Raw genomic sequence first — 18,243 nt, 5'->3', positions numbered from 1 at the left:
TTTGGGCACCCAATACAGTTCACGTGTTTTCTTCCTTCTCTGCATTCTTTCCCTTCCTCTCAATCTTTTTGTAATTTCTTCATGAAAAAATCAAGCAGACGCATCACTCTCTTATCGCTTACCAAAGAAACTCATTTTGTTGTTTGATTGAATTGCTGATTATTATGATGATTAGGGTTTTGTGATTTTGGGGTATTTTTGTATTTTATGCAAAAAAATTGCGCAGATTTGACATTAATGGAGGAGTAAAAATTCAAAGTTGATCACTTTTGTTTTATTAAAAATAGAAGGGAATGTCATTGCTAGAAACCAGTTCAAAGTTCAGTATTTTTATAATTTTCAGTGATTTTATTGAATTTTGTTAAGTTGTTTCAGTCAGGTTTATTTTCGCTGATTGCCGACTGCTATATTTTTTGTTTAAAACTAAATCCATATAAACTTATCTTGATCTCCTTTTAGAAATAAATGAAACAAAATTGCTCTCGAGAAATTTCCCACCAAATTCTGGCACTGCATTATATTTAAAGTTGTATGTTTTAATAGTTTATGCTTGTAATTTAACTTTCCAATATTTATGATTTTTAAGTTTTAGTTTTATTGTATATGCAGTAGAGTGATCAGAGGTGGTTATTTGTTTTTACAGAAAAAGATTATGTGTTGGATAACAAAACACCTAAATATTTCTTAGTTTCAAGGACATATTCGTTTGTTTTGAAAAAATTTCCTCAATTGTTAATGGACAGAAAACATGTGTGCAGGATATTTTCTCTGAATCTTGAGTCAAGCAGGTATAAAGCAAAAGAAGAACCATGGACTCAGATGAAGAGCAGTTGGAGCAAGAGATGATGCCACTGAGCCTAAGACCAGAGTGGTCTGATGTCAAACCCATTCGACAAGACGATGGCCCGAATCTTGTTGTTCCAACTTCCTACGAGCAAGAATTTAGAGAAACCATCGACTGCTTTCGTGCCATCTACTCAGCCAACGAGCTCTCTCCTCGTGCTCTTCAGCTAGCTCATGAAGCCATCCTCAATCCAGGAAATTACATGGTAATTCATCAAATCCTTTTGTTTTTGTGCAATTATTGTATTTTCAGGACATTTTGGTTGTGTTTTTTTTGCAGGTGAAAGTGCTTATAATGATGTACAAGTACAAATGTATGTATGAGTTTGACTTTGAATGCTATAATTATAATGTTTCATATTACAAGGATTGAAATTTATGTACATAAAACTGTTGTTCCGGTAATCCTGATGAGCATGAGACTTATTTACTTGTTCAGATCAAGACACTAAAATGGGTAAATTTGTTTCTGAGAATGGGGAAGTGAACATGTGCAAGATTTTCATAAATGTTAAATATTTGGGATTATTGTGATCTTGTGGTGAAATTATTGGTGACGTTATTATTTATATACAAAAAACTGTTCTGGTAATCTTCATGTGCATTAGACTTATTTACTTGTTCAGATCAAGACACTAAAAATGGGTAAATGTGTTTCTCAGAATGGGGAAATGGACATGTGCAAGATTTTCATGAATGTTAAATATTTGGGATCATTGTGATCTTGTGGTGAAGTAATTGGTGTCATTATTGTTTTTGAACAAGTTCTATTAGAGAATATACAAAAGGAGCCATCATTTCTCCTCTTCTTTGAAGGTTTGGCATTTCAGGCATCAATTATTTGAAGCACTTGATGCTGACTTGCTTGAGGAACTCGATTTTGTTGGATGTATTGCCAAGGGTAACTCTAGAACAGTCAAATATGGTGAACCGATGGATCAGTGCTTCTATAATCATTTCAGTTTTATTATTTCTCCCTATATGAAATTTGTAAGTATAGAACAAAATAATGTTAAATGGTTATGTGTCTCAAAAATCATCCACTAGCAGCGAAAGTGGGTTCTGAGCAGGCTACCTAATGTCTGATGCTGTAAGCATATGTTTTTTATAGGTACCTGAAGTGCTCTTCTTACAACAAGGCTCTTGCTGCCGTTTAACAATCTTCACCTGCAGAAATTTTCACAGCAACGCAGCCAAAGCACCACAACTTCCAGCAAAGTAAATACTCCTACCACAACTCAATACAATCTCACAACAATCAATCCAGTCACAAAGCGATAGAAGAATTTAGAAAGTAAACACACATTCTAGAATTGTAATTTTGTATTGAATATTCATTTAAGCACACAACATTGATATCAATACAGATTGGGTTCTGTTTATGGAAATCATGAAGTGTCTCACACTCCTATTACATAAACAAAGAAGATAACCACAAATTCCTATTATATAAACTAGGAAAAATAGCCAATATGCAAGGCATTCGATGGGCCTGCACTCTCCCTCAATTTTTTCCACACTATCTGAAATTTTCTGATCTCTCCCTACTGCTTTTTCCTTCTTTTTTAATATACTGTTTTTGTGCTCCTTCCTTTGCTCTCTCCCCTGTTGCCCATGTGCCCCTTCTTTCCTTAGATTGCTCCACCTCATCACACAACTTTAATCTTCCGCCCTTGCCCTTATATTTCTTGTACACCCTAGGTCCTATCAGTTTCCGAATTGTTGAGCCAACACATTATGCGTAGGATGGAGTGATTTAGCCATTTGGGAAAATTCTTCTTCAATGAGTTATAACATTATATGTTATCTCGACTCTGAAAATTATTAAGAGGAAATGAAATAAGATAATAAATGAACTGAAATTCATTTTTATGGAAAGATTCTCTTTGCATATATCCACTAGGTACTTTATCAGGTTAAACTAGTTCTCGTTGCTGTATGTAGTATGTTGTTAGGCTGGAGAGTCGATTTGTTATGGTTTGAATCTTGTGTACTCATCAAGATTGATTTGCTATCACACATGACCTTAATAAGTAGTGGCTTCCTTAAAACGATAGGAGGACTTTGTGAATCTTAAATGATCAAAACAAATTATCAGGTTAATTGTACCTGGCTAACATTATAGTCTTTGCTCCCAGCACCGGTGTATCACTGAAAACAATGATGATCACTGTTTTTCAGGCATCATAGGCGGTGGGTTGCTCAGAAATTAGGGACTTCTCTGACAAGCAAGGAACTTGATTTCACCAGGAAGATACTTTCCCCTGATCCCATAAATTATCATGCCAGGTCCCATAGGCAGGTTTGTTAGCATCATGTTACTTAAACATCAACAACACAATATAAAAATACTTCTACAAAGTCTTTTAGGTACTCTTTTTAGTTTTTCAATTTCCATTGGTTGATTGAGTAGTTATAGCTCCATTAGGCATTTACCTTTTGTATTGTAAGTGAAATATAGGATTAAAAATGTAGTTTACCTTTTCCAGTGGGACTTCAGGCATTAGGAGGGAGGGAAGATGAACTTGACTATTGTTGGCAGCTTCTTGAAGAGAATATATACAACAATTGTGCATGGAATCAGGTAATAATAAAATGTCTACACATTGCTGTTCGGATCTTAGCCACAATAAGAATGTTTCTGAGATGCTTTTGAGAAAGCTTCTATAAGTACTCTATCTTGCACAAGCATCTGGCAATGCTTTGTAGTTAAGAATCTGCTGGATGCTTATCTATCCTCAAAAATTGCTTTTTATATTTTAGCTAAATGTTACAAATGAAATCAAGAAGGCTCTTTTGCAATTTTAGTTGTTTTACTAGTACCAAAAGCACCTGGATATATACCTGTTAATTAGTAAACATGAAATGCATGATGAATACCATAGTTCCAGCTTTTAAGCTTTTACATTAGAAACTGAATGGAAGATTGGGATCAAAAGTAACATAAACCTCTTCTTTGAATTCTTTTAGCACTAGTTTTGATTAAAACCTTCCTGAAACTTTTAAATGCATGGTTCATTATTTTTAAAGTTCTCCTTGGCTTCATGTGCTCTTTGTATATAAGAGTTGTTGGAGAAGTTTGCCACTTTATGGCAGTTACCCTCTGTGTGTGTTTCTCTTTTACTAGCAAAATGCTCCCTTACTGGTACAGTAACATTAGCATGCCAGTTTCCAAGGATGTCTCCTTTTGTATGCTTCCCTTTTACTTGCATTTCTATGTTTGCTGTATGCGGCAATACTTTGTAATAACTAGGTCTCCCTTAATTGGGGGCCTCAAGGCCATGAGAAACTCGGAAGTAAGCTGTACTGTTGAAGCCATTATGGCCTATCCTGATAATGAGAGCCCATGGAGATACCTTCGAGGCCTTTACAAGAACGACACTGGGTCTTGGATTAATGATCCTCGAGTCTCCTCAATATGTTTGAAGGTTTCGAATACTCAAGGCAACTATGTATTTGCTCTGAGCACGCTTTTAGATCTGCTTTGCCACGGTTTTCAGCCAAGTCAAGACTTCAGAGAAGCCATAGATGCACTGACTCCAGAATATAATCCAGCTGATTCTGACTTGGCTAAGGCAATTTGTGATGTTTTGGAGCAAGTTGATATTATGAGAGCTAGCTACTGGAGCTGGCGCAACAGCAAGCTTTCTCCAGTGGCCTGAAAGTAAATGAGCGATGGTATCATGACTTTTATAGAATCCTAGTTTTAATCTGATTAGGCTAGTCTAATGAGAGAGTCCCATGCATACAGTGAGCGATTAATGAAAAGTAACTCCTGCTACCTGTGTTATTGTAGCTTCATATTCTCTTCAGTTTTTTTGTCCTGTCAATTGAATTCATATTAATTATTTTTCTATTTCCTTCTTTTCTATGTAATGATTTGTACAAGCTTAGAAGAATTATTTTTTCCTTATTTCAATTCTGTCACCACATCATAACTTAATTTTTCATTTTTCCTTTTTGTCTCTTCGGAATTCTTCAAAAAATCGCTGGTCCTTGCAATTGCAGGCTTCTTATATTCTAGGTTTCCTCATCAATTATATTTGGGAACAGGCCTTCCTGACAATTTGCATTCTGAAAAAAAAAAAAAAAAACTTGTTGCAGAAGAAACTTTGCTGGAGGGCCTGGATCCAGGGAATTCTGAAATAGATATAGGAACCTATCTCAATTGATTTCTCAGGTTTTGGATGAGGAGAAAATTTGTAGCTCCAATCCTGAAGTCAAATTGTTAAATTATCCTGAAGAGACCCTGGAAGATTTGGATGATGATGAACCTCTATTCCTGCCATTTGACCTTGAGCAGTGTTGGAATTAGGAATGAACCTGGAAATGTTTCACAATGTCCCCCCGGAAAGACATAAAAAGATTTGGAAATCCTCCTGAAGGGACCTGTGAAATGCATTCAAAAGAGAGGTATAAGAGAAGAGCTACGATGAACTCAAGCAGTACCAAAAAGAAGGGACATTTAATTTTTAACCCTAATCTGAGCTCATTTATACATTTATATCATACTATTCAGACTCTAAACATTTTTACCATTTTGTATGTTGGATTACCTAAATTGTCCCTATCTTCAACTTTGAAAAACTAGACAAGACAACACTATTCTCTTTATATATTATACAAAGAGAGAACATATGCAAATATTTGGTATCAATAGGTTTATATATGTGTTAGATAAGATTAAGTGAATTTAAAAATTTTTTAGATTAAATTATATTACGTTTAAATTCAAATCTAAAAAATTTTAAATTTACTTGATCTTATTTTTCTAAATCATGATTGGTATTAATCTAATATTAAAGCAGTACATGCAAAAATAATCCTATAATTGAAGGCCTTCGCATGGCAAAACTTGGTGACAATAAAAATATTCCCATATATTTTATATGCAAAGAATATATTCTTTGCAATAAGGAATATGCAAAATACATTATGCATGCTTGCTTCTTCCACGTGTTCATTCATGTGAATGTATGCAGAATACATATTCTGCATCCTTCTTGCAAATTATTTTCTGCGAAAGCATATTTTCTATCATAAGAGTATTACATATAACATAAGAAATCATCGGATTGTTTTCCTGTGAACGAGGAAAATTCAGTTAACAGCTTCATCGATCATTGATCGACGATAAAACTTCTTGGATTGACAACAGTGACGCAATGGTAGGACAACAGGTGAAGTTTCTTATTTTTTATATAAAAATGAAATGGAAGAACAAGTTGGCACCAACACCAACCCTTTTTGCCACCAAGCAGATCTTCTCATTTTATGGAAAAATTTAACTCACTGGTGTTGAAGCCAACCCTTTTTGCCACCAAGCAGATCTTCTCACTTTATGGAAAAATTTAACTTAAGTTGGTTAGTTGAGTAGAATTATTTACCAAGTAAGCTAGTGATTGTGTTTAAATTTTTTAAAATTATCAAGAATAGAATTTTTATTCAATCTCTCATCCATCCTTCAGTTGAGAGATTGAAAATTATCAAGTATGTTGGTGATTTAGTTTAAATTTTTTAGAGTAGTATAGGTGAAATGTCATTTAAACTCAAGTATGTTAATTTAAAACTAGGGTTATAATTATTTGACATTTATGTAGGTTAATCTAAAATTAGGGTTGTAATTATTTGATATTTATGTTGGATAATTTCATCCATTCTTGAGTTGAAAGATTAAAAATCATCAAGTAGTATGATGATTATCTGAAAATATAAGAAACACCCATTAGAAAGATAAATGAAGTAAATAAAGAAAAAAATAATCTCACATCAAATTTAACAGTTTTCATATATAGTTTATATGTCATGAAAAAATTCATTTTACAATATAATTTTAAGACCATTTTTAATTTTGAAAAATAGAAGAGTCAATTGAATTAGTTAACGCAAACCAGATTAATTTAATTATAATCTAGTTTATTTGATTATTTTTTTATTAATAATTATATTTTATTAATTTTTCATTAATGTAATAAACGAAATAATATATTTTTCAGGCATTTGTAATCAACTATTAGGAAGGGGTGTACAAATTCTATAAGACGTACGGATTCCAAGTGCACATGTCAATTTGGACAAAGATGGACACCATGATTATAATTAGGAACAAACTAACACTTACTCAAAAAGCTATTTTTCAGACAACCTATTTCGAACGCTTATTAGATTTGGCAGAGCCAAGGTTTAATGTCGTTTTGATGCATGTGATGTTACTTCGTATAATTAACCACGAGACCTAGTGAGAGAAATATGGTTCAAATTAAATAATCTTGAGTTTCGATTTAGCCCTATTAAGTTTGTGTTAGTCATTGGTTTGATATTTGGAGAGGATATGGAGGTGTCCAACTACATTGATTATATGGAGATGTCTCGATTGAGAGAGGAATACTTCTTGAGTATTAACAGGTTGTTATCTTATGAGAGGATCGAGCAAATAGTTGGCAATCAAATTTGGGGAGACAATGATGAAGATATTGTGAAATTCGCAGTATTGTTTTTAACGTTTATGAGACTATAAGGGGCAAACAATAAAACAAAAATAATTGATTGTTTTTTACATTTAGCCGACAATTTAGATGTATTTAGTTATTACCCATAGGGGATGGTGACATGGAAACGAACAGTTGATTCGATGCAGAAGGGCATACATAGTAAATATCAATATTGTGTACAACACTGTCTACCCTATATGAGTCTATTCCTATTGCTTAGTTACAATGTCTTGAGATACCTAATTGTTTTTTAGGTAAGTATTGCATAATCCATGAAGTTAACATTCACACCCACGATTGTAACTACTAACCATAAATGTTGTACATTGTTCAATATTGGATTTATGAGACTATTTACAATCTATCATCTTATGTCCGTTTGAAAGTAGATGATCAGGTCCTACATATGTTGAAGTGGAAGACTATTGTGCTACCAATCTGGGATGATATATCGATACTTTGGGATGCTCCTTCTATATGTTGCTCATTGATACATTTATATTTTATCGTTTCATCTTTCATTTCATTAATTTTTATATATTTCCTTAATGTTCTAGGAGGGGATTACAATTGTATTGCATTTGATTGAGATTGAGTGTGACTCCAAATGGTATATACAGGCTTTGAAGTTTATGGGAGAATAGACATCATAGGCATCATCAGATGACGAGTCTATAAATTTAGATGATGATGATGATGATACCCTATCGTTTCATCCTACTGTCTTTCAGGCAACCTCCAGAGGGTCTTTGCATTCCTCAACTATTAAGTCTCAACTCTTTCATGTCTTCATGGTATCCTTTTTTATACAAGTTTACCCTACCTATGTGGCTAACCTCTAAGTCTTCACCGTATCTGTATGAATATCCTCATCACAAGGGCCCTAACCTATTGTTCCTAGCACTTCTAGAATTGGACAAACATCCTCTCTACGGGTGTCATCCTGTAGCACCACATACCCTTAAGAATCAGAGAGCGTCTCTTATAATGTACATGTATCCCCTCTACAAGTGTCTACCTTTCTCATAAGACATTCAATTCATAGGACTTTGTACAGTAGTGTCTCGCATGACCATTTTTAACAGCTTTTAACAAAGCATGCAAGAGTCATCAACTCTCAGATTCAGTAACAACTTGACTAATAGCTTGTGACGATGTAGGTCGAGTGGTAGTAACATGCATCGATGATTCATGGAAAGATACAGGGGTTAACATCGATGCTAATTAGGGAGATACAGGAGCAGTGACAACAACAGGCTTCATGAGGAGATGCAGGAACTCCAGTCCTCCTTAAAGCATTGAATTACGAGAATTGAGGATTTGTATCAAACGTCGGGATCATTATGGGTTATTATCCACTATACTTTTTTTATTATTTCAATTAGTTGTATTATAAAATAATGACAACCATAAATTTGTTTTTCTAGTTGGATGACTCATTTGACAATGATGTGCAATAACAAAAGGATAACCCATCAACAATTATTGAGAAGCCACAAACTGCCAAAAAAGTGTTAGTATTTGGACATGTGCTGCGAAAAAGGAAAGCAATTGGTAAGTCCTTTTACAGATCCAATGAATGTGCAAAAGAATAAACAACTCGTACCTAAGAAGTGTCCTATGGACTCGCGATTGGCTAAAGACTACTCAGAGTTCTTATTGTGGTTTCGTAGTGCTTCAAATAATGACAATCGATGTGTCTTCCTTGGGGGACCGAACAGAATGACAGCCAATATAAGTAAACCCCATGAATTCTCTAAAGAAATTTGGCAATTTTCGTCTCTCCCTCCCTCATGACCAAGTTGAATCCTTTATAATAATTAGCAATTTCTTTCTTTGAATTTCTCTCATGGGTTTTATTGTTCAATCACAGATGTCTGCTTCAATTATTTTCCAGAGAAGAATCGTTCTGCTTCAAATTTCTTTTCATGTTGTAGAGATTCCTTCTTTTATCGGAAGGCTATAGAAAAAGAAAGAGATTACTATTGTGGTATTTTTTCTTTCTACATGGGTTGCGTTAATAGGGATATTTTAGAAAAAAATAGATTATTGTTGTGGTATTTTTGTTTAGGGTTTAAGATGAGTGGTATATATATATACATGGTTTAAAAGGAGGGTAAAAAATTCAATATCCCTAAAAAGAATATCAAGAAAGTCAACAACATGCCTTTGAATTGCGAAATTTGAAAAACAATTTTGTGAAAATAGTTCCATTAGAAATTGCAAATGACATAAAAGAAGCAAGATTTAAGGATGGTTGTCTCTTCCAGGATGTTTTTGTGATGAACCAGGAAGTTTCAATTGAGACTTTTTTAGGCCTCAACGAATACGATGGACATAAAGAGGTTGATTCTGATGATAATGTAGATGCTTTCTTCATGGAAGACTTTTTATGAGAATCCAGGAACTTTATTGTTTTCTTTTGGAAGTTATAGGGTTTTACAAGAGGGATTGAATTCCTAAATGTTTTAAATATGTTAATTATTAGCTTGTATAACAATTGTGGTTAGAGTAATAATATGTGTATATATTTTTAAGTACACAATTGTGTACATATTGTATTCTTAATTATGTACACAATTTTATTATTGATATAATGATATTATTGTAACTCTATGATGTTATTCTTAGATGATTGTGTACGGCTTCAGAATAATATTGTATTGGCTAACTTATTCATATAAATTAATATATTTTAATTTAATTAAATAATTTTGAATTAAAGACAAAATAAAGATATAGTTAACATAATTTTTACAGTAACACTAATACATCAGTAAATGTATGTTTAACTTATACAAAATTTTCTTCCTAGAAAGAAATTCAATTTTTCCATCTAATGTTTTATGTTTAAAATATTCATTCATTAAACAATCTTTTAAAAGATTGTGATTCATGAGGGATAGCTTGAATTTTGGGCACTAACCTAAATTTTTATTTCTTTTTTTGGGGATCTGAAATTGTTATTATTATTATTTTTATTATTAATGATAATAATGTTTGGAAGTATTACATTATTATTATTTTTTAAAAGAGACTCAATTTAAAAAAAAAATATGAGATTTAATATTTGGATTTTCGTATTTAAATATTAAACTTTTATAATGTCCTATTGGAGATACTAAATTATCATTCGATTTTTAACAACATTAATATGGAATAACATAATAATTTTTTCCGTTAAATATGCTAACATGGTCATTTGGGTTGCAATTGCATATCAACCCTAAAATTGTCCATGCCAGCCCTTACGTTATTCACATTAGCTAAGAATTATCTTAGACATCCTTCACTGCCTCTAACCACTCTTCAACTGGTAATCCTTCTGACATTGCAATACCTTTAGAATCTTTGGGTTGATGACAACTAGATAGACTATAAATAATATGTGTTTGTCTTCTATTGCTACCTCTAATCTCTACTTGAGGTGCTCTTGCACTCCCCCTATTTAGCTGGGAGGGTGACTTTGTATCTAAATGTTACTCCGGCATTAGTGGGCCCTAAGTTGGATGCTTAACACTGGTTGACGCCTCTTTGTTTTATCTTAGAACCTCCTACACAATCTAGTGGATAGCAATACGTAACTGGCTCATTGGATACCTATCCTCGAGTCTCTACTTGGCTTCTTTCCTTACTAGGGGCCTCTAGGGCATCTTCAATCAACCTTTTGGATCTTTTTATCCTAAAATCACAACAACCTTTAGGCATATATTACTTTAATCTAAAAGCAGGTATATTATACTTACAACGGTAGGTATGTGGGGGCAATCAACGTTGCATGTAAGGCTACTTTCTTACTTATCTCTATATGCATTATTTAGACACATAAAACTTTTTCGCCTTTTTAGATACCAAGATCATGCTCTGATACTATAAATGTAACACCTCTCTCTATATGCATACCCCTAATGGGAATATATCAAAAGAGGTATGCACAACTGAACTATTTGAAAACTTTAATGTATGATTATAATTATAAAACGTGCAAAAAGTGATGTAACAAAAACGACTTTATTAATCAATGCTCATATGATACGATGTGTCTGAAAAATACTAGCAATAATAATAATAAAAAAACTACATATCTAATAAAAACTTAATATCAAAAGGCTTTTCTTCTTGTGCAACTGCTCGCCGAACCATTGGATCCCTCTATCTGCCCCATATTCACCTTTACCTATAAAACATATGAGAAGAAAAGCATAAGTAAAACTTAGTAAGTGGGGACCTTACAATACCCAAAATCATTATAAAAACTGATGTTAAAACTTACGTTCCATTTGTAAGCTAAATGTGACACAATATGACACCTTGGTGCCCTGACATGGATCATTCATAAAAGTTATGAAGACCCAAGTTGAAATCAACATATCTAATGCCTTGGCGAAAGCTACTATTTTGTCTTACACATATGCCAAATGATTTATCAGGGTAACTAACTAGGACACCATGACCATACAAGAATATCTTTGATAGTAGCTTCTTCCCTTATCACATAAGCTTATTGGAATTGTTGATTAACCATCTAGAAATGGTCTTTATCTCAAGTACATATATGGTGTATCCCGCTAATTATATAAGGAATATCTAAAAGCCATATTCTTACCATGCATACCTGAACTAAACTAGATGGCTATGTGTGTTGGTGTTGAGTGTATGATGCATCTCATAGGTATCCAACCCTATTATTTCCATAAATACCATCACTTATATATATAACTAGTGACTATCTAGTTATATGACACTAGCCTTAAGGTTATTGACTTTCTACTTGAATTCAACTCAATCCAAGTTTGTGTTATTGTTCACACAGTTAGGCACTTCGTCTATGTCTTTCTTGAATTATTTATTCTTTAATAACTCATTATTTTTCTTACTTAACTTTCCTCTTCTATGCACATAGCCTAAGGGTATAATCATTTTTTGTCTTTATCTAAGGGTACACAATCGTATGCTTCTCCATCTATACCCATGTACCTCATAACCCATATACACGAGTGTGTCACTCAGTACACAGTCGTGCATAAAATAGGTGCACATAAGGAGTTGACTTGGATACACTCATATGCACGTGATCCATGTGTCTTCTGATGCACACCGTCCATTTTTGGAAAGTCATATATAAGTGTTTGTCTCATACCACATGACTATGCATATCTTCCCTCAAAATGAGCACTCGACTTTTGAACTTTCGAAATTTCTAGAATGACACACGGACGTGTATGGGACCATACACTGCCGTGTGTCGCGATTTGGAAATCGCCTTATAGGGTTTCCACACTTCTTTAATCACAATTCCGACATGATCACTTCTTCTAAGACACACACAGAAGTCTCCACACACCTTAAGCATGATATTCACCGAACTTATTTGATTAAAGTACACATACATGGCTCTAAGGCATCAATCAAGCCAAAACATATAACATTCATACAATCAAGAGATTAAACATGCATATAGCTCTTCGTATTCGCATATAACATCAATTTCATCAACTAAATCATCATTACTATATCTAAACATCTCTAAATAATGTATATAACAAAAAAATTCCAAAGATTACATAATCAAACAAGGGAAGCACTCTACTTGGATTCCAACGAAAATGCTTTCCTTGCACAGCTATGGTGATTTCAACGATTGTTGGTCGCTCTACAAGCGACAAAAATACCCCTTTTTCTCTCTCACACTCTCTATTCTATGGCTATGAAAAATAATGGAAGATAGTTAGGGTTATTGTGTTTTTATTTCATCTCCTAGACATGATACACTAGTGTGATAGCCTATACATAGTCGTGTGTCTGGTTGCATAAGTAAGGCAACTTCCCGTTTCACCATGATCACAATTTGATCCACTAATTTGACTTTTGACTAACTGTAGACTACCGTGTATGCCTCCATACACGGGCGTGTACCCTTGAAAATCATTAATCACCAAATTTAAAACTAGGAAAAAGAACGAAATACCTTTAAACTTACCTGTGGGTATTACAAAATATATGAGTAAAATACATAAAAACAAAGTCAATAATTTATGCTCTCTGTCTATGTTATTACATCATGATTCATAACTACCAATATTACCAGATATTCAATGTATTCAAACACCATGTGTGATCTATATACTTACTCTAAATCACATATGGTGGAAAAAAAAAAGTGTCTAATCACCCATTTTCATGTTCAATACCCAATAACCTACTCAAACACAAAACCATTGATTAAAAAAACAATTGCAAACAATTGAAGTTATTTTACATAAAAAATAGTAATTAAAAACCTCTGTAATCGATATCTATGAAATCTCAAATTTAATTGACAAATATGTAAATTTCAAAATTATAAGCAACCAAAAAACATTCACAATTCACAATCCCTATCCTTAATTTTTAGTGAGAAAAAAGATAAAATATACTAAAAAATTCGGTGAAAACTTGCCATGTGTAGAAAAGCTAGGTATACGGGTTATGGAGATAGGTTTTTAAAAGTCAACAAATGATTCTAAGACACATTAATATATGACATATATTTGTCCAACCATAGTTTATTGGTCATGTTTATAACCCCTACAAAATTGCTCATTTTTGTATATATCCACTTAATTGGTTCATTTTTGTGTACGCCCTGTTGTTTTTAGGTAATATCTATACACCCTCTTTATTGGGTCATTTAATTAATCACTACTTTTAAAACTACAAGGAGATTGTTGTTATAATATCAAATATCAAGGGCAAATAATTATTAATCTCCGAGGGTATTAAACTAAATATAGGGGGCCTTAGTGATCGACCAAAAGGAGTAGCACCTCTGAGAAGATAAAATCCAAATCCCAAATTTCCGACACAACTTCACCTTAGAGAGACGCCGTCGGCTTTCTCCGAAAGCAGAAGCACGTAGCCGCCGTATCGACCAGTTCCGGCCGTATTCGTGGGTGGACCCACCACCGGTATCCTTCATATTCTATTATCTCTTACTAAAGAAACTCATTTTGTTGTTTGATTGAATTTCCGATTATTGTGATGATTAGGGTTTTGTGATTTTGGGGTATTTTTGTATTTTATTCAAAAAAAAAAGAAAAATTGCACAGATTTGACATTGATGGAAGAGTAAAACTTCAAAGTTGATCACTATTGTTTTATTAAAAATAGAAGGGAATGTAATTGCTTGAAACCAGTTCAAATTTTGATTTTTTTTCTCATTTTTTATAATTTTCAGTGATGTTATTGTACTGTACATTGAAGAATGATAAACCTTGTAGTTAGAATTTTGTTAAGTTTTTTCAGTCAGGTTTGTTTTTGCTGATTGCCGATTGCTATATTTTTAGTTTAAAACTAAATCCACATAAACTTATCTTGACTCCTTTCGGAAATAAATTAAACAAAATTGTCGCTCAAGAAATTTCCTGCAAATTCTAGTGCTGCATTGTATTTAAAGTTGGATATTTTAATAGTTTATGCTTGTAATTTTACTTTCCGATATATATAATTTTAAATTTTAGTTTTATCATATATGCAATAGAGTGATCAGAGGTGGTTTTTTTTTTTTACATAAAAAGTTTGTGTCAGATAACAGAACACCTAAATGTTTGTTAGCTGCAAGGACATATTTATTTGTTTTTGAAAATTTCTCCTCAATTGTTAGTGGACAGAAAACAAGTGCAGGATTTTTTTTCTGTGAGTCTTGAGTGAAGCAGCTACGAAGCACGAGAAGAGCCATGGACTCAGACAAAGAGCAAGAGATGGTGCCACTGAGCCTAAGACCAGAGTGGTCTGATGTCAAACCCATTCCACAAGATGATGGCCCGAATCCTGTTGTTCCAATCGCCTACAAGCAAGAGTTTAGAGAAACCATGGACTACTTTCGTGCCGTCTACTCAGCCAACGAGCTCTCTCCACGTGCTCTTCAGCTCACTCGAGAAGCCATCCTTCTCAATCCAGGAAATTACACGGTATTTCATCAAATCCTTTTGTTTTTGTGCAATTTACTTTCATGGCATTTTGGTTCCGTGTGCTTTTTTTTTTTTTTTTGCAGGGGAAAGTGCACATAATGAAGTACAAGGATAAAATTTATATATGAGTTTGACTTTGAATGTTGTAATTATAATGTTTCATATTACAAGGATTAAAATTTATATACAAAAAACTGTTGTTCTGGTAATCCTGATGTGCATGAGACTTTTAACTTGTTCAGATCAAGACACTAAAAATGGGTATATTTGTTTCTGAAAATTGGGAAGCGGACATGTGCAAGACTTTCATGAATGCTAAATATTTGGGACCATTGTGATCTTGTGGTGAAGTTTTTGGTGACATTATTGTTTATGCTCAAAAACTGTTCTGGTAATCTTGATGTGCATGAGACTTATTTAGTTGTTCACATCAAGACACTAAAATGGGTAAATTTGTTTCTGAAAATGGGGAAGTGGACATGTGCAAGATTTTCATGAATGTTAAATATTTGGTATCATTGTGATCTTGTGGTGATGTTATTGATGTCAATATTGTTTTTAAATAAGCATTATTAGAGGATACACAAAAAGAGCCATCATTTCTCCTCTTCTTTGAAGGTTTGGCATTTTAGGCGTCAAATACTTGAAGCACTTGATGCTGACTTGCTTGAGGAACTCGATTTTGTTGGACATATTGCCAAGGGTAACTCTAAAAACTATCAAATATGGTGAGCCAGTGGATTAATATGTCCATAATCATTTCAATTTTATTAATTCTCCCTATAGTAAATTTATAAGTATAGAGTAAAATAATGTTCTAAACCATCCTTGAAATGGTTATGAGTCTCAAAAATTCTCCAGTAGCAGCAAAAGTGGGTTCTGAGTAGGCTACCTAATGTCTGTTGCTGTAAGTATATGTTTCCAATTTGTCAAGCCAACACATTATGTGTAGGATAGAGTGATGTAGCCATTTGAGAAAATTCTTCAATGTGGTGTAACATTAAGAGGAACTGAAATAAGATAATAAATGAATTGAAATTCATTTTTATGGAAATATTTTCTCCATTTATCCACTAGGTATTTTCTCAGGTTAAACTGGTTCTGGTTGTTTTATATAGTATGTTGTTAGGCTGGAGAGTTGGTGCTTATGGTTTGAATCTTGTGTACTCATCTAGATTGATTTGCTATCGAACATAACCTTTGTAAGTAGTATCTGCCTTAATTTTGAACAATAGGAGCACTTTGTGAATCCAAAATCATATAAACAAATTGTCAGGTTTATTGTAGCTTGCTAACTTTTTATAGTCTTTGCTCCTGGTACCAGTGTATCACTGAAAATAATGATGATCACTGTTTTTCAGGCATCATAGACGGTGGGTTGCTCGGAAATTAGGGACTTCTGTGACAAGCAAGGAGCTTGATTTCACTAGGAAGATACTTTCCCCTGATGCTAAAAATTATCATGCCTGGTCCCATAGGCAGGTTTGTTAGCATCATGTTACTTATTTTTACATCAACTACACAATATAATATACTTGTTCAAAGTCTTTTAGGTACTCTTTCAATTTTCATTAGTTGATTGAGTAGTTATAGCACCATTCAACCTGTACCTATCATATTGTAAGTGAAATATGAGATTAAAAATGTAGTTTTTCTTTTTCAGTGGGTACTTCAGGCATTAGGAGGGTGGGAAGATGAACTTGACTATTGTCATCAGCTTCTTGATGAGGATATATACAACAATTCTGCATGGAATCAGGTAATAATGAAATGTTTACACATTGCTGGTTGGATCTTAACCACAATAAGAATGTTTCTGAGATGCTTTTGAGAATTCTTCTTTAAGAACTGTATCTTGCAGAAGCACCTGGCAATGCTTTGTAGTGAAGCATCTGATGGGTGCTTGTCTATCCTCAAAAATTGTTTTTTATACTGTAGCTATCTTTTAAGCTTTTATATCAAAACTGAATGGAAGATTTGGAAGAAGTAACATAAACCTCATCTTGGAATTCTTTTAGCGCTAGTTTTGATTAAAACATTCCTCAAACTTTTAAATGCTCTGTTCATAAGTTTTAAAATTCTCATTGGCTTCATGTGCTCTTTGCGTAAAAGAGTTGTTGAAGTATGCCACGTTATGGCAGTTACGCTGTGTCTGTTTCTCTTTTACTAAGAAAATACTCCCTTCATTAGTACAGTAACATTAGCATGCCAGTGTCAAAGGATGTCCCCTTTTGTATACTTCCCTTTTACTTACATTTATATGTTTGCTTGGTGCAGCGATACTTTGTAATAACTAGGTCTCCCTTCCTTGGGGGTCTTAAGGCCATGAGAGACTCAGAAGTACGCTATACTGTTGAAGCCATTATGGCCAACCCTGATAATGAGAGCCCATGGAGATACCTTCGAGGCCTTTACAAGAACGACACTGAGTCTTGGATTACTGATCCTAGAGTCTCCTCAGTATGTTTGAAGGTTTTGAATACTAAAAGCAACTATGTATTTGCTCTGAGCACTCTTTTGGATCTGCTTTGTCAAGGTTTTCAGCCAAGTCAAGACTTCAGAGAAGCTGTAGATGCACTGACTCCAGAATCAGCTCCAGCTGATTCTAACTTGGCAAGGGCAATTTGTGATGTATTGCTGCATGTTGATAAGATGAGAGCTAACTACTGGATATGGCGCAAGAGCAAACTTGCTTCAGTGGCCTGAAGTAAACAAGGGATGGTGTGTCAGTCTTTCAAGGTCAAGGAAGATGGAAATTATTATCAGTTTTATAGACTCTTAGTTTTAATATGATCAATCGAGTTTATTGGAGAGCATCTAATATATACAATAAGCGATTAATGAAAACCAATTCCTGCTACCTGTGTTATTATAGCTTCTGATGTGTACAACTGAAAAGGAGTTTGTTCTGCTGAATCTAAGGTGAAATTTGATGAAGGTAACAACCCATGAATTCTGTA

The 18,243-nt window shown here is 33.6% G+C and overlaps 1 protein-coding gene and 1 pseudogene across 2 annotated transcripts; both read left to right on the top strand.

Moving 5' to 3' along the window:
* LOC123220099 lies at positions 1-4,762 on the top strand (annotated as a pseudogene).
* Positions 4,763-14,122: 9,360 nt separating this feature from the next.
* On the top strand, positions 14,123-18,243 carry LOC123221937 (protein farnesyltransferase/geranylgeranyltransferase type-1 subunit alpha-like). Of its 2 annotated transcripts, none has more exons than XM_044644927.1 (6): positions 14,123-14,281; positions 14,984-15,283; positions 15,902-16,011; positions 16,645-16,765; positions 16,947-17,042; positions 17,561-18,243. In XM_044644927.1, the coding sequence occupies exons 2-6, from the start codon at positions 15,050-15,052 to the stop codon at positions 17,987-17,989; spliced, it is 990 nt and encodes a 329-aa protein (XP_044500862.1). In that variant the 5' UTR covers positions 14,123-14,281; positions 14,984-15,049; the 3' UTR covers positions 17,990-18,243. The 2 variants fall into 2 exon arrangements, with proteins under 2 accessions (XP_044500862.1, XP_044500861.1); XM_044644926.1 differs by having other exon boundaries at positions 14,977-15,283.

Source organism: Mangifera indica, chromosome 7 (genome assembly GCF_011075055.1).
Source record: "Mangifera indica cultivar Alphonso chromosome 7, CATAS_Mindica_2.1, whole genome shotgun sequence".
Classification (NCBI taxonomy): Eukaryota; Viridiplantae; Streptophyta; class Magnoliopsida; order Sapindales; family Anacardiaceae; genus Mangifera; species Mangifera indica.
This window is presented reverse-complemented; position numbering and strand designations above follow the sequence as displayed.

Coding starts and splice junctions, on each gene's coding strand:
- LOC123221937 (XM_044644927.1), top strand. CDS start 15,050: ATGGACTCAGACAAAGAGCAAGAGATGGTGCCACTGAGCCTAAGACCA. Junction 15,284..15,901: donor TCAATCCAGGAAATTACACG/GTATTTCATCAA, acceptor TCTTCTTTGAAG/GTTTGGCATTTTAGGCGTCA. Junction 16,012..16,644: donor TCTAAAAACTATCAAATATG/GTGAGCCAGTGG, acceptor ACTGTTTTTCAG/GCATCATAGACGGTGGGTTG.